This window comes from Danaus plexippus, chromosome Z, assembly GCF_018135715.1.
Source record: "Danaus plexippus chromosome Z, MEX_DaPlex, whole genome shotgun sequence".
In the NCBI taxonomy this organism is placed as follows: Eukaryota; Metazoa; Arthropoda; class Insecta; order Lepidoptera; family Nymphalidae; genus Danaus; species Danaus plexippus.
Window position 1 is genome coordinate 4,289,576 of NC_083559.1, and position 18,607 is coordinate 4,308,182.

Below are 18,607 nucleotides of genomic sequence, written 5' to 3' on the forward strand. Positions count from 1 at the left end.
GATTTAACACTCTGAAAGCTCGGTCACACAGAAAAATATAAATCTCTAAATCCTCTTTAAACTTTGCAAGCTTTGTACTTAAACATCCTCTACAATTTTGTATTTCAAAATATCCACTAGCAAACATCTTACCTGTATGCTATTCCAATATCATGAAAGTGCTCGAAAGTTTAATATTTCAAATTGAACCTTTCGAGTGAATGCTCTTACCTTAGTTTGCTGAATTAATCTCTCTACTATAAACACAAAACTAGTTAAGTCCCTCGCATATAAGAGATTCAGAAGTGATTTATTGAAATGTTATAGATGCATTTTAGTTTACTAAAGAAGCATTACGTATATTGCGGGAATAATATATGTTTAATCTAAAATAATATCTTGCAACTAAATTCACTATCGGTAATAAGATTTGCGGGCTTAAATTGCAAAGAACTTTTTAGAGGTTTAAAACATTAAAAATAAATATGTGATACGTACTTTTCGGTCACTTAATAAAATTTTACTGAGCACTTTTAGGACAAATAAAGTTTATTGAGACATTATCGTTAATGGTTCTTTACTCTGCTCCCTAAAATTTTTTGTATCATGACATAAAAACGGCTTCTTTAAAATCTATTTCAGGATTTACCTTATTATTTTAAACAAAAAGTAGTCATACGATAAATTAAATAACACAACATATTTTCGTTCCTTGATTAAATCCTTGAAGGTTGCGTGTTCTAAACAAATGAAAACGTGATAACAGAAATACAATCTATGGGCTGTTAAATTGTACCAACACTAAAGATAGTCACGTTTTAATTACTGTACATAAATATTCATTTAACTTTTGTAATGTCAATAGTTATATTTAAATAATAATTCAATAAATTCGAGATAAAAGGATCATTTAACTTTTAGTTATTATAATATTTAAGAATAAATAAAACAAATTATGTATTTAAGATCACGGTGCTGAACACGCTGATTATAAAATCGAAGGTTAAAAGTTAAATTTCAAGTCTTCAAATAATTAAAAAAGTTGACTTAAAATTGATGTCTTATAAAAATATTTTTAAATACAGTAACGAAAAACATTATACAGTACCTACCATTGGAAACTAAAACAGTTTTTAATATCTTCTTTACGAGTTTACAAGACCTATACCTTATACATTTATTTTGATCCTTTACATATACTTTATATAGGGTCAATGAGAAAAGAAGAAATTTTCTATTGTTATCAAATTTAAATAATTAAAAACGTTCAATTTAAAATTAAGGTGTAACATGAAGTTATACATAGCTGTTGTGTAAAGAAAACTTTATATTTTTCTTTTTACAGGAGTGCTCTGTGTTTGTTTTCGATAAACGCATAGCGGATAAACTGTATAAGCCGAAAAGGAAGGACAGCATACTAGACCGGATAAAAGCATGCGTCATAACTCTCGACAACATGCGTCATCCAAGAATGCTCCAAATCATACATTCGCTTGAAGAAAATAACCACACCCTAGCATTTGCGTCAGAATGGGTGTTCGCCAGTCTTCATAACATCTTGGCGTGGCACGTAAGTACAGTAGTTACCAAGCCTACCTTTAATGGTTTCGCTTTATTATAATGTAACATTACAAATTCAGAAAGCTATAGAAAGATTTATTTATCGACAAACATTTACGAAGAATTTACATTTATGAACCAGCACTGTATTTATAGAGCAAAAGTTAATTTGTCCTTCTTATAACTACATCAATAAAATAACAATAGCTACGAAAGTACTGATATTTTTAGTAACTAATATTAAAATGTGTTATATATATATATTTCCACATAATAGCCAAATCTAATTATGGTTAACATTAGAACATTTACACTGAGCTGATCACAATTAAGTGATAGTGCGAGCGATGATTCTAAGCCTATTTAAACCAATTTCACGCTAAATTAATTATAAGCCAGCCTCTCCCCAAAACTAACTATAATTGTTATAATCGAATTTTATTTGATAATTATATGATAAATATTGATGTTTAGATATACATTTAAGTAGGATTTTAATATCAAGAAAATTTCACACAATATTCAGAATTTTATCTGTATAGAAAAGTAAATAATTCCTAAATATTTTGCATAATTTAAATAGCAAGTAATTTTTTCGTAAAAGGGCAGTATCAATGAAAGCTTAGGTGTCTGTGTCACAGGAGGCCACACCACCACCTCCCACCACGGGGTCACCGGTGATTCCCCACCAAATAATACTGAGCCCCCCGACAGCCCAAGTGATACAAACCTCGGCGCAGCAAAGACCGCCTTATGCCAGAGAATACCACTTCCTAGACATCGAATTGCGCTTTGGATTGCTTCAGGTATGTCATCTTTAAACTCGTTAAGGCGTTAAGTCTTTAAGGTCGAAAGTCATTTGAAATAAGATTTCAAGTATAAAGAATATTTATAACAAATTGTGTTTAATACAATTAAGTGATTGCTTTAAATGGTGGCAATATGAATTCATTCCGTATGTAAAAGAAATTTAAATTCCAAGCTTAAGTTCACTTTATGCAGATAAAAATATATTCTCAATTACGAATATAAAACTGAAAAGTCGGATCATATTTGCTATTGCAATATTTAAAAAAAAAAACAATATTTATTTATCGGCCGCTACCATATCAAGTCGTGAAACCAGTGAAGCGCAATTACATTTATCAAATATATCCCGACCGAAATATGGAAACCGAATATTGCAACAATTTTTTTTTTATAATCCAATGTTTGTCAAACTGCAGATCGACTGATGACATGAAATGAACGAAAGGGAAAGTGGTATTTGGTACTATTTTTTCTATAATTATTGTGAAACCTATGACAAATTATCATCTTGTTTGATTGATTTTGTTTCCTTAGACATTTATATTCTTAGGTGAATTAAGAGAAGTCTTATGAAATAATGGTGTGAACTAATTCTATTGCAAGGTTTGAGTATTGAAGCAATGTAATATAATATATGAGGATGAAAATTACAAGGACGAGAGTATGTTAAATTGATTAATAGAAATAAATCTGTTTTATGATCCAATCTTTTTTATCGTATTCGATGAAATAAATATATTTTTTGTCAAAAAAATAAATCGAAATCGTGATGGAATCTTACATCTATAAAAATTTTATACTGAATCTGACGCTAATCCTTTTTTTAAAAAATTCAGCTTCTATATTGGTTTGTGAGATCGATTTCATGGATATACGTATGAACCAAATAAAAAATTTTTTTAGCGCTTGGCTAGATTTATGCTCCGGCATAAATACGTATCACCTACATTAAGAAGCATATATAGTCGTAATGTCAATTAAAATAAGTGCAAAATAACGAGTCGGTAAACTTACAGTACTTTTAATTTACTTTGTTAGTGAAGTAGATATGCGGAAACAATAGTTATATAGGATACAATTCACTGCCAACCCGAGGTTTGCGGAAAATTACTTAACTTACTTAGATACGTATATACTATTTATAATAAAAAAAGACTTGTGGCACTCGGAGACTGCCGCGGTAAAGCTATTGCATAGCATTTTTATCAACTTATGCAATTATAATTATATATTTATTTTATTTATGTAGTATATTTTTCTTTTTTCTTTTTTTTCTTTGATATTTCTTTGATATTAATTCAAGTTACACTTTGAGCGTGGCGACCGATAAAAAAACAATTTTTTTTCTTTTATTTATCGCAGTAGGAAGCACTTTGTCGTTCTTCAAAAGGGTGACGTCAGCAAAGCTGACGTCAGCGATGACTTTATTTTTTAATGTCGTCAGCATCTCAGACTCTTGAAGGTGACCTCGTAGACGATTTGACAAACACCTTACTTCGAAGAGATCCAATCCCTGCAACGACACGAGCGAGACCCCTGTAATGTGTACTCTTGCCTCTATTTATACCAACGCAGGTGGTTATGCGGTAGACACCTGATTATTCCAACTACCCGCAATTATTGATTATTCAAATAAAAGGAATTGCGCCGATATATTAAATAAATGAGAAGTTAATATTGTTCAAAATATTTTTATTTTATCTTTCAATACATGTCGGTTCTTCAGGAATATTTATCATTGAAACTACAGGTTTATGGTAACTGAAATAAGAAACATAAGTTTGAGAATTGATATCTTCTAAATATCTGGAAAATACCGCGTCAATGGTGTATTTACTTTATATAAAAAGTAAACTGTTGAAGTAGAATGAATAATTGCCACTTGGATACGAAAGCAACACCCGTTTCAGTGTCAAGTTCTGAATCGCGTTATTAGTATTTTGTAGCCTGCTGACTATATATTATTGAGAGTGCTCATTACTCTGAAGTGTATTCTTTAGTTTGATGCCACGACTGTTCTTAGATCACAAGCTTCTCGTGAGCAGTTTTATCAACAAGTGACGTCACGTAAATGTTTTTTATAATTTTAACACCATATACATACACGATAAGGTCTTACTAGTTGCGGGTTTGAACTTACTCATGGACGAAGACAAAAAGCACCTAGCGTTGTGTGTGAAAGAGATAAAATCACTTGTGAGCAGTCAGCAGCTAGTTAACCTTCATACGTGTAGTCGCACGCACACATACACGGTGCCGAAGATTGCCGAACTGAAACGACGTTCGACGGTAAGTGTTAGGAATTTTCGTTACGGAATTTCTGGATTCAGTCTCCACGCTCAAGGCACGCGATAGAAGCTATGCAATAGCTTAATAAAATATTTAAAACATATATAAGAGTATGCTCTGATGCTACGATAACAATACTGGCACATTTCTTGCATGGTGTCACTAATCTTCTCTTTAACAGAGCGAGGCGTTTCTTCCACAAATTCAGAGGCATACAAAGGTGTTGCCCCAGCCACGTGCGTTTTTTTTTAATAAATGAGACACTTACTTAAAACTATACATTAAGATAATATTAGATATCGTAAACTTTTATTTCATTGACACATATAATTCTGCTGATTTTTTGCAAAAAATTACGATAATTCTATTCAATCATTTAATAAAGGAACTTAATCCTTAACAAATTTACTAACATGAGGCTAATAGGTATAAGTTTAATGTAAAAGTAAGTTTTGTTTACAACCATTTAAAAAGTTTTAAGAGACGAAACCTCTTAGCATTCAATGGATTCATCGTGCGGGTGCCGGGTACATCGCGTTGCAGGGAGACGAGCTTCAACAGTGCCTGAGACTTGCGACCCAGGTGTAGGTTTAACGGGCCCCTATCTAACGCGCGTTAAACGCTCACCTCCACTGTCCAAGCTCCCCTCTCTACCTAACCAAATTTGAAAAGAACCTACTAAGGCTGCTTTCAAAGTACGTTCCAAGAATGAATTGATGTGAGTTCTGGACAGGCCCAAGTTAATAGGTTGTAGAGAGATTTAGCCGTTTTACCTCTCGCTCCCACTTCTACCGCGTATGAATCCAATCCAAACCAACCAAAACTATTTCTAGTAAGTTCGTTAGTGAGCTCGTAATATTTGTTGACCTTGATGGTATGGTCTCTGTGGATGTTGGTTTCCCAAGAAGCCGTAAGCTCTATCATCACACGCGCTTAAAAAATGTCTGATCTGGAGGCGGACGCACAAATATCCTTGAGGATTTTGTATTATTTTTCATATGTATTCATCATTATAGTCCAATCCGAAGCCGCTTTAAGAATGGTGTATGGCTTGACATTTCATTTTATAGCCCTAGTGCCCTCTCTCACAAAACCCACTGATCGCTCGTTTGTGGTTATTTCCCTTTGCGCTCTGGCTACCGAAAGACTAACTAAATTACTCTGATCAGGGAGAGTCATTTGGAACGCATGGAGATAAAATTTTGGCGATGCTGGCAACCATAATCATGAATTAAGGTGCCCCATTTTAGTGCTAATGGGATGCAAAAATCTCCTATGTCTCACCACTCGTTCTGCATTTCTAAACACATTGCATAGATCTTATATTTATCATTCCAGTCTTGTCGAATTAAGAACTTCAATATATCCGTATCTTGGACTTTCTTACTTGATCCTAACTCTACTCTGTTACTTTGTGCGCCTATCATAAACAGCTGGTGGAATTGAAGTCTTGAGTCTAGCTCTGGGGCATCTTTGTCTTTTTGGAGCGATGTAACGACGTCATCATGGGATTTCCCCCGGATATATCTCTTGGAAACTCTCACCTCTCACTGGTGTTTATAGAGCTCCGATGGCCTTTTTAGACTCATCCTAAAACTATTGCGATTCCTAAATAAAGCCGATAAATCAGCCGTTAGCGCGAGCCCGAGCCACAATTTCAACATCTTTATGACGCCTGCATCTAACTTTGACAAAAGGGTTTTATTTAAATCATAGGCAACGAAAGGCAAATTTAAACGTGAAGTCAGGTAATTATCGTAGATCGCTTATATTTAGACCACTGATTCCTGGTGAATTTTAATTGATTTGTGGTCACGATGCATTTGATGAATTAACCTATAATATGAACCACCGTACTTGGATTAAATTAATCGAGATATTCTTGTTTTGACATTCAGCTCTGAAAATTGGGTTTCCCTACGAATCACGCTTTCATATACCCGATTTTTTAAATCCTCCAAGGACATAATATGATTTTAGTGTCATTCATACGTCGCTCAAAATAACACAATTAATTTAATGTGAGAAATGGCATATTTTGAAAACACGATAAATTAGATAAAAAAATGTACCGAGCAGGAATAATTTTGTTTTTATTTATTTATTCACATACTATTACTTAAGAAGATTTTTTTTTTCAGTATTTATTATTTATTTAATTTCATTATGCATCAAAAATACTGAAAAATATATTGATAACAATATTATCATAAAATAGAAAGCTGAAATTAAAATTAGTTTATCAAGGAGTGAACAATAGGAACAAATAAAGGAAACCTAAGGCTCTACTTACAAAGGTTAAAGATATCTGGAAAGTCATTAAAATAACAATAAACACCTCGGAACGTAACAGCATGAAAGACGAGTTTTATTTTAAATAAAAGATTAAGAGAGAGCAAAGGTGTAATACACGTTTTATTTATCACAATCACTAGACTTAATATTTATAATTATTGTCTAAAATATTTTTGAAACGAAACGAAACGAAACCTTAAAAAAAAATTGTAGATATATAATTTTATTTATCTTAATATTTTTATTTTATTCTGAAGGTGCTTTTATACACTAAATATATTAATCCTAATAAACCATGAATTACACTCGTATAACTTTTTAAAGGAAAATTTATTAAATTTGGTGTTTTATTTCTACCAAGCGAAAAAAATTGTATGTTATTTAATAAATAACTTTTATTTAATACTCACCTTTTCACACATTGAAATACAAGCGCTCATGAAAGCGTGAGATTCAATTAGAGGCCAGCTATCGGAGCATTATTACGGCTTCAATCTCGGGTGTAAAAATATTTGCACAATAAATAATTACACTGGTTGAAAACACACGTTTAATACTAGTTGATTAAAACACCGTAGGGTGATTAAATAAAATGTTTCAAAAATATTATTAAAGCACTAGTATCTTTAGTTATGAAAAAATAATAACTATATACAATCTTACATACATACATCTGTAATATATATTTAATTTAAATTCAATCCATTGAAATACAAAGATTCTACTTATATCATAATTCTGGTAGTTACAGTTAGTTATTGTTACTGAAATAGTTTATGGAATAATGTAAGGGTATTAATACTTGTGTTTTTTTAATATAGAAATGTTATAATCCTACAACACAGTATTTACGATTACAATAAAACGGAAAGGTATTGTTTTGTGTAATCAATTGTGTATTGAATTGTTAAACTACACGGAAATTGGATATCCAAGTTCAAGATCTAGGTGAGCTATATAGGGTTAACTCCGTTCTACTACACCAACACAGCTTATATTCTAAATGCACTTGTGTTGCTATCTATTACTTAGATAACAAAACAATTATATTTCTAGTAACTTGAAAATAAGTATCACCAAAAAATAGATGGAAGGAAGATCTCTCGCTATTAAAATTAGTGTTATATAGTAATTAAAAAATATTAAAGAATTATGAAAAATTATATTAAAGTAAAACTTATTATATTCAGATATACCTTTCTATTATTTAATTCATATTTATTGTATATAAAACAATTTTAGATATCTGAAAGCTATAAATCATCAATATCGAATTATAATTTAATGAAATACATTATCCAATCCCCATTCCTCTTTTAAAAGGGATCGCTTTCTTTGTACGCAGCATTATTTATATCCAATGGTTCAAAACGATGGTTATGGTCTAATTTTTTTGCGTTTTCAATTTTTCTTTACGCACACAAAAACTCCCAACAATAGAATGAATGTTTCACAACAAGCCGTTGAAACAAACCCATCATAGAATTGCGTTTGAATTCGGCATAGTTTTATTTGTCATTCCTGCATTCACTAGCGTTCTAGAAGACAATTTAAGAAACAATTTTATTATAAAACATTCCAGGTTTAATAATAATTTGAATTTAAATATTATATATAAATAAGATTGTCAAATTTGCAAACTGCATTCCAATAACATTTATGTTTGTCATTAGATCATAGAGGCACTGAACTACTTGCACTACACTGCAAGGCAGATACATCGGAACATCTGCCCTCAGATAATCATTGTTACCAAACGTGGGACTTGGAAGCTCTTTGGACTGGAATTTGTCGGTAAGATAAAAGTCGCTTAAAAATATTACGCTTATTGTTTAGAATATAACAATAATCACAACATATTATTGCACATACTTTATTAATATCTTTTTTTATTTTATAAATTTTAAATCAAACGTTGAATTCGATGAATACATTCGTGTCTATTGTATGAGTAAACTATTATGTAATGAATTTATACTTTATTTGAAATGAGACACATCAAAGTTGTTCAAGTGAAAAGTATCTCTAGCAATCGGCACCTTCGACAAAGTTTCCCTGAATCCGCTCTGCCTAACAACAACATTCTTCATAAATTTGTTTGGGTTTGAATGAAAAATATCGATATTTATTTGTTTATTTTACAATTAATAAAAGTAATTAAGGGATTTTTTTTTATAAGCTTTAACAGACCTTGAACAATAAAGCATTTCGATTATTTTATAATGTTTTGCATGAATTATACAGTAATTTAAAACTCGTTTAGTTTTAAATGTTTAAAATAGGTTTTAAGAGGATATAGAAAACATTATGTAGCCGAGAAAATAAATAGCTTGACATTAATAATCAATGAAGACTTTGTTTATAAAATTCCGAAAGTGGCTTACAAGATAGCTTAAAAAAATATGAGACAAATAGCTAAAATGTAAGATGTTATGAAATGACTTACTAAATAGTAACAGAGCTGTTTGATCGCTCGATTTGTTCCGAAATAAAAAGAAATACAAAGTCGTGTGTTAGTTAAAAACTCATTAATTTGCTAAAAGTAAGAAGCTACACATTCGTTCATTTAAAAAAATTATTTCCAATGAGAACCAATTTCCCTATTTATCTATTATTCTATTTATTTACTTATGATTAAATTTTTAAAATCTAATATAATCATAATTTAAATTGAAAACAATAAACATTTTTATAATAGTAACGATAAGTTAACTATAATTTTGTTTAAAAAATAACTTATTCGCTATCAAAATACTTGTTACGTGATATCTTTAATAGAAAAGAAAAACTAATGCAGAATTTTAAATAACAGCTAAAATATTTACTTAAGACTTTGTTAGCGACAAAGTTCACTACAAAGCAAAACTTTTCTTTTCATCGAAGATAAAAATAATTGAAAATATCAAGAACAAGACAAAGTGTTTGTGAAATAACGGGAAACTTAAAGGTAAATTTTCTAGAAAATTATATATTACGGGACAGAAGGTACAACGATACTCCCTCCCAAAATTTTAAAATGAAATTAGTCTAGCAAACTATCATAGTACCTATTACCCGCGACTTCGTCGGCTTAAAGAAAAACAAAACAATTAAAAACTTTTAAGTACATACACTCACAGGAACAAAACAAAAAGGAAGCAATGTCCCTAAATGCTATACTAATAAAAATAATCTAACCTAGTCATGTAATTCAACTAAAAAAACTTATAAAAATTATCTACCACTAATTATTTTATGATGGATATATACTACAATTAATATAAAGTACCTGCTGATTTGTACCCATTCTAAAATCAAAGAAAATTTATAACGAAACCTATTTATATATGGACATTTAAAAACTAAGTAAAATAAATGGTTATTCTAAAGTAATGAAAATATTCATAAATTAAAGCTAAACTAAAAAAATACAAACGACAAAAAGTATATTATAAAACATGAACAAAGCAAATTCGCTGCAGTGAAAATTTTTAAAGATCGTCAACGGTAGGGTAATTAAATCTTCTCATATGTTCACTGGCAGGTGTTTTGTCAGTTGAATGACAACATTATGGCTGTCAGATGGCATTCCATCAAGAGCTATTTTGGACATGTTCACTAAATTATTGTTCTGGTGAAAACCATTTGTAATTCTTGAACAATGGTTCTCTTTACTGTTACGTTGTGAACACAACGCTTACAAACTTCCGTCCATGAATTGCCCATAAAATAAATTTGTAAAAATGTATGGTCTTTAACTGATGGGGATAACAACAACCCCGGTAAGTGATTAATTTGTCCCTTTATCTGTAACTTTTCAACATTTTTCCAATAATTATTTCTGATATATGTTATTTCCATTATGTATATTAATACAAACTTGAATATTATAAAAAATATTAGGGTATATCTCCTTGAAAGTCAGCATGAAATGGTCCTGTATAATATGTGTACCACCAAACAATGTCGTCTGGAAACAACTGTTATATTTTTGAATGTGGGCCAAGAAATGCTTAGAATCATTACCAATCCCAGAAAGTAACGAGTCTAAGGGATCTGGTGGTGTGACCAATTGTAGCAATTTTACTTTGCCTCCGCGCAACATAATCCAGTATATTCACCACTGTATTTTAACGCCTCACAATATTTACAAATTATTGCCATTACTACAATTGTTATCGATTTTTCATCTCTTTATCAACTTAACTTTATTGACTTCATTCTCAACATCAACTTCACTCTCACTCAATAAAGAACACAGTTCAAACGTAGCAATACGACTATTTCCTTATCCCCCGGACCCTTCAGGCCCGAATTTAACGGTTAGTTCCCATCGGGCCACCCACTCCTCCCGGTGACGCTGTCAAAGCCATTAGGGCTTACAGCTACAGTCAAGTCGAAACTAAAACAAAACGTCTATTTTCTTGATCTGTCTCTCTCCGGTCATCAGTGCGATTAGCACGTAAGGTGTCTCTTCGCACACTTGATTGACTACGACGACCAAAGTCAGATCGTCTTCTCCTCCTCGTAATTTATAGTTAATCAATGTGTGACAAATTTCCGCGCACTTAGCAGTGAAGTCTCTCTATCAAAAAGGATCAACATAAAAATTGTACTTTACTTTAATTGTCACTATCACAAAGGATCACCGAACTCTGAAAGTTCTCCCGTACGAATCGGAAATTAATTTTAAAGACATAAAAATACACTATGGTTATGATTATTTACAAAATAGCCTTCAGCCGTGCAAAAACATGCAGAGTATATTCTGCCAGTGTCGTGTTGAATGAAGGAGACACGATCTGGGATTAACTTAGGAATGTAATAAAATTTATAGCTGCGTCTGAAGTCACAATTAGGAACTTTTCAAATAGATTCAAAGATTTTAAATAGATTCAAATAGATGCAAATATAGGACATATATACTGTATAAAAATGTAAATCTAATCCTAATATTATATGAAGGTAAGACAATTTATGACAACTTAATTCTATTGATTTTAATATATTTACATATAAATTTACTAAAGGGATCTAACACGAACGACAGCAAAAAGTCGGTATTTAAAGGATGGGGAATGTTGACGGGGAAGACATTATATAAGAGGTGAAGGAGTTTAAGACAGCTGAAGAGAAGATGGGAGACGGAGCCTTCTTTGACGCCACACTCACAAATAGAGTGGTCCCTGATCCTAATCTTGTGTAAATGTGTAGCAGAACATGCATGGCCCAAACGGAGTCGGCAAAGGGTGGAAATTATCCATCTAGAATTTGAAAAAACCCATAATTCTTGCCAAGACGAATTTGATACCTTTATACCTAATAAATATGTATTTAAAATGATATAAAAATTCTAATTAGTTATTCATATTAAACTATTCTTTTAAGTGGATTTCTATACGACATGACAGGAGACACATCAAAGGAAATACATGATTTTTTTTATTTAATTTTGCATTACACAAATAATGGGTTTTAGCGTTACACAAACACTATGTCTTTAGGCCATGTCTAGCCAGTTTAGAATTCATATATCCTTGAAATAGACATATAATGTTTATTCACCTTTTAAACCTTCCCTGGACTACTACGAACATTTCAAGACTACAACTAGCCAAATCGGTCCAGCCGAGTCGAATCGAGTTATCGAGTTTTAGCGAGACTAACGCACAGCAATTCATTTTTATATACATAAATTAAAATATAGATATTGAGTGTTATAATGTGACTATTCCCGTAAATGTATGCATAAAAATAATGGAGTTTGTTGTCTGTTATATTTTTTTATTGCTTATTGCAGTAAAAATACCAATGATCCTGTTTTATAAAAGTAAACGGTTATTTATATTTACCCAACGACACTGGAAACTCTCCCTCGTAGGCCGGGACCCTATTATAGTCTCGCAACACAATAACAAGTATCTTCAACAAATCAAACGACCTTTTACTATGTTCCATTAAACAGAACATTTAATGAAAAAAACTAAGCACAGCATGGATTATTTGTTATATTTGGATTATACTTTACAAGTGTAATCATTTGATTCCCAAAAATATTATACGTAAGTCTACACCCTAAAAAAGTTATAGAATATTATTATTCACACATATTTAATTTTCATATAGTTAGATTATCTAAGGACTTAATATAAACTTTTTGTAGCTTTCGTGTATTTATGTATAAAGATTTAAAGAAACTTTTCCTCAAACGAGTTTGCTTCAATATTTGAAAGTTATTGATGTATATCAAATATGTTTCCTAACTGGTCGCTAAAACTTTGAGATTTGAAGACTATTAACGAATTTAAGACTCTAATGTTCTATCAGAGTTATCTGTAATTCATAGTTGCAATCGAATTCAGATCCGACAAAACAGATTTTGTAGTTGGACTTAGAAAATTAAAACTAACTAAAATATTATGACGACTTCTAAATTTGTTCTTTTTGGGTTAATAAAATGTTTAGAGCTACGTACGTATAATATAGTTTTCAATTTATATTAATAACTTTGGCATTAATTAAAAACGTGTCTTTCAATTATAAAGATTCCGTATTAAATATTCATTATGCAAAATTTGAATTAATAACTTATGAATATTGCACGTAACATAATGAACAAAAGCACAATAAATCAATTGATGTCAACCGTCCATCAATAACGCCGTATTTCTCAACTAAATGTACGAATATTAAAGCGCGTTTTCTGTTCAATGAATTTAATAAAACAATGTTTTTTCAACATCAACTATCCATTCCGATAAAGAAATATCTGAATAATATTGGCATTAAAAATTATGCAGGTTTTAATTTTCTCGTTTAATTTATTTATTTTATTTACTTTGTATGAGTACGGATTAGGTTTCTTAATATAAACGAAGTTATCAAAGGAAGACGGTTATACTTCATTTTAAAAAAAAATCGAATTATGAGTCGAATATCAACGATGGTTTAATTTTTCGGAGATATTTTTTTAACCTTTTTATTATTCTGTTTATTTATTAAGTTGATTTAAGTATAAGAGGTTTTTTTTTTTTGATTTGATATACATGTTTATTAAATACTAATTACAAAGAGACAGAAAACAGTCGCTGTAATCACATTTATTCACAGCCTTTTTTTTCACAGAAAATATAAATCATGATCCGCTGGACATGATCAGCGTGCCGCCGTGGTCCATAAAGGTTGCGAAGATATGTCAACCGAACCTCGATTATTTGGGTAATTTTTTGTTGGACAGTCAAAGAATTAATGGTTTAAAACTAACTGCGTACCAATTAGTTTATATGTAGAGGATTGGAAAAAATAAAACTATTTTGTTCCCATGCTAACCAAGGTACTCATAGTATTAGATTTTTAAATAACTCTACAAATTTTTGTTAGCTCCCGAGGTGCAACTCAGCGGTCATTGCAACATCCTATCTGATATGTTCTCATTGGGACTGATTATTTGCGCTTTGTTCAATAATGGCAAGTCGCTGCTGCAGACAAACAACAATCCCATGCTGTATCTGAGACAGATTGAATTTGTAAGTATACTCTCACTAAACAAATAATTTCAAATTAATGTATTAAATATTTTAAAACCCTTACTTAATACTCTATATCTTCTCATACCCTTGTCCGTTATCATCTGTGATAAATGTACAATGCATTTCTAGTTTTTTTTTAAATCGGAATTTTAACGACAAATTAGGTCATGTAATTCAAAGTTATTACACAAAAGAGGAATACAGTGAAGCTTATTTCATACATGCGTTGCATAAACTTGAAAGTTTAAGGTATATGTCTGGTCGGGGAAAGTTTGAATAGGTCAATAGCTAACATAAAAAATGAAAAGAAACATGTTAACAAAATGAAAACAGGTGTCCGAGTTATATTGAATGTGCATATAGATATTATTATAAAATAAAATACTCCCAGATAGTACGTAAGGTTATCGATATTTTCCCGGGTTAGAGCACGGAAAAAGGATTTTAATGAAATTATTGGGACCGACCAATGCCTTTGAGCTTCAAACACATATGTAACTATGTTAAACTAGCAACTATACATATGTAATATTCAAGAGGAAATAAAAGGATGCAGTATATGAAAATATTATTAAATTTGTAATGTGACAAAAATGATTGAAATCTGAAAAAAACACAAAAAATATATATTCTCAAACTATTTAGCGAGAAATATCAATTTAGTTAGGAATTCCTCGTTTTATCATATCTAAGGGAAAGCAGTCGTCCCTTGTGAATTAATGTCCGAAATTCCCACAATATTCTCAGGCTTATGACACAAATATGTTCACGTAATTAATATCATATTTTGTTAGAATATAAAACAGTATTTAGAAGGAACGTAAAGTCAAAAACTATTCTACATACTTATATGTTCGTTTACAATTAATATTATTTCCTTTTAAACCTCACCTTATTATACCATATTGATGAAGTAATTTAATTTTGAAGACAGACTGTGTACATAAGATTAAACCGTTGTATTTATTTATTACTGGGATTATCAGATGGAATTAAAAACATATATGTATCTATACACGAAGTGAGTACATCTATCCAGAGGGTGTACATACACATATGCTTACTGTAACAGATCACATATATTTAATAAGGGACTAGATGAATCGATATAAATTTATTAAATACATTGTTACAGTATTTAGAGTCACAAATGAATCAAATATTATAGCTTTCCAAGCCACTAAGCTTTTGTTAATTAAAGGTTTCTACAGATCGAGAGTGCCTGTCTACTGCAAGACTATAATCTTATTAGATAAATTAGGCGAAGGCTGATACTGCGAACGATTTAAACGATAAATTCCAATTAATTTTGCAAGGGATATGATTTTTGATGTACATATAACGAGCTTACTACGTTTATATTAATACATATATCGCATATGATTCAAAATTTAGTACTTTGTTCATTAATTTGATTTAACCAAATTAAAACAATATATCAATATTCAAGTTTTGAATAATTCTGTTATAAATATATCCGAGTATCAGACTTATTTAAACCATCTTATTAGTAATAGTGACTTAAAAATAGTAATCGGTTTTAAGTAGTCAAAATGAAAAAAGATTTTGTTATATTTACTTATATTTAGGAGAAACTAGTCAGTTTTTTAAATATATTCAAATATTCTAAAACGGAATCGGATAAAATTCCTTAAATTTCACGATACTAAACATACCATTATTTATCATATATAATTTTAGGAACATTAAATTAATCTGTCTAAATTATTAAAGGTTTTAATTTCTAGTCGTTTAGTTTGCTATCAATGATATCAAGACTAACCAATCATTATTGTTAAGGAATTATGGTTGCGATAAAACTTTCAGTAGTTGAATTTGTCATCTAATAAATGATTTGCATTTCCAACACGTTTTTGAAAATAGAATCTCATATTTTTTCATAACAATATTCTTTAATTATGTTCAATAATTTATTTATTTTTATTTTTTGTTTGAATGAAATTACAATATTAGTTCATATAGCTTTCAGTTTTAATAACTGACAATAGTGATTCATCATCTGTAATGCATTGTATGTCAAGACTTACAATACTTATTGCAATATACATATTCCGAGCGCTTTTCCTACCTTTTTCACGTATTTATTTATGTATGTGGAAAAAGAAAAATATTATTGGAATGGTGAACTTAGGCTAAATTAAATCAAAATTGATAAAAATAGTGCAACCTTGAACAAACAGTTTTTATTTTTGTTCCTTAACAATGTAGCTAGTGAAAGCCAATGAGGAAATTAAGTACCCCCTCCTCTCTGTTTGTTTCATTTAGAAGCATTGGTCCTAACCATAGCTGCTTTAAGTAAAACATTGAAGATATAAGTGGGTTAAATTTTAGTTGGATCAGCAAGTGAATGAGGTGCTGCCTGACGTACCATCCGGCTTGCAGGAAGCAGTCCAGCGTCTACTCTCACGGGACCCACATCCTCGCCCGACCACTCAGCTGTTGCCGCTTATAAACTTCTTTAAGTAATAATTTTCCTTTATAAATGTTATTTCACTCACGCTTTGGAAATCATCACTAGCTTACAAAAGCATTCTTATAAATAATTATTATAGTATAACCTCTATGTTGATTTTTTTTTCTCGAGCTATATAAGAAACGGACAGATAAATATCAAGTTATAAAATAGTATTAGAAGCAAAATATTTGGTTATATATTTCATAAGTTGGAACGAAATGTCAATAGATGCCAGAGTGAACCGGCAATCCAGGCAATGCAGTTCTTAGACGTCATTACTATCAAAGATTTTGTACAGAAGGGCAACTACTACCGCGGACCTTTGTTAGAAGCTCTACCGTTTATACCAAAGGTATTTGTAGATTTCTTTATATTCTTAGATGGGACACAACGCGACTGTTCCTGTGAGTATATTTTTATGTTTGTTTAAGTATAAGCTGTGCTTTAAAATTCTAGTTATAGAATCTCAAATATTTAATACCCTTAAATATTTGAGGTATCTTTTATAAATTTATCATTTGGATTGCCTTTAACAACTATAGTAAATTGTTACTTACCCATAATATTTTTATACCATGTCGTTGCCCCACCAGCGCATTTCCAATTTTACAGTTATGGTTGTAGTCATCGATTTTGTAGATACTTCCTAATTCATCGTCGATAAACAGGAAGTAAGAACAAAAACAGCAAGTATGGTTTTTATTACATAAATATTTCAAAGGGATTTCATCCTTTTTCTTAAAAGCAAGCTGTTTTTACAGTTTCGAGAATTTTATGATAAAAACATTCCAAAAGTGTAAATTGTTTTTTTATTTTAAAGTCACCATTGTCTTCTGTAAATAAAAGATTTGTTAAAGGGATGTATAGCCTTGTGTTTTTATTTATTATATGTAATTTTTGTTATAGCATTTAAGAACACAATTCTTTTGCTTATGCGAAGACTAATTTGTTTACGTTTTTTAATTTGATGTAAGTGTATTAATATAATGTTGAAAAATCTTAATTGACATATTATACGTTATGGAAACATAATGATCCCGAGTTTCCCCAACAGCGTCGATAATTAAGATCGTGTTGCAAGGGAATAACGTGGTTAATATTATAAAATATCCTGAATGTTGCAAACATCACTTTTACAATAAAATTACTCACAATTAAAATTAAAAAATATATTAATTTAAAACTAGAATTTTCTAAGTTTCTTTTCCCTATTTTTGTCTTTGTCTTTCTTTATTTTATAGATATTTAAATATTTTCGTCTTTATTTTTTCTTACCAAACAATACTCTCACAATGTTTTTTAACTTTAAAAGTAATTTTTAGTCAATAATAATTAAAAATCAAGACTTTTTATTTAGCAAGCGATTGAACATCATTCTTGTTTTAATAATGTTGTGCTCGCGTGTAAAGGTGCTTTCATTCTATTATAATCTGACAACAACCTTTCAGAAACTTCGATGGCAGCTCATCTGGCCAGCGATACTGATGGAAATTAAAACACCTGAAGTGTTGGCGTCAGTCCTGATACCAATGATGTGGATAACGAACGAGGCGACCCCTGAGGAGTTTGAGGAGTTCATTATGCCAGCATTGAAGTAAGCTTATAACATTTTCAAACAAATCTAATAGATTATGTTAATATTTTAAATTTTGTTTTGAACATATCAAAATAGCAGTCGTAAGTCTCTATA

General features: G+C 30.5%; 1 protein-coding gene across 1 annotated transcript in view; it reads left to right on the forward strand.

Moving 5' to 3' along the window:
- LOC116777653 (SCY1-like protein 2) overlaps positions 1 to 18,607 on the forward strand; it is a 51,441-nt gene that overhangs the window by 24,525 nt on the left and 8,309 nt on the right. The window contains exons 2-9 of the mRNA XM_061526482.1: positions 1,325 to 1,549; positions 2,181 to 2,345; positions 8,607 to 8,727; positions 14,038 to 14,130; positions 14,293 to 14,438; positions 16,794 to 16,924; positions 17,146 to 17,269; positions 18,366 to 18,511. Coding sequence (XP_061382466.1) covers positions 1,325 to 1,549; positions 2,181 to 2,345; positions 8,607 to 8,727; positions 14,038 to 14,130; positions 14,293 to 14,438; positions 16,794 to 16,924; positions 17,146 to 17,269; positions 18,366 to 18,511 — 1,151 coding nt within the window. The remainder of the gene's footprint in view (positions 1 to 1,324; positions 1,550 to 2,180; positions 2,346 to 8,606; positions 8,728 to 14,037; positions 14,131 to 14,292; positions 14,439 to 16,793; positions 16,925 to 17,145; positions 17,270 to 18,365; positions 18,512 to 18,607) is intronic.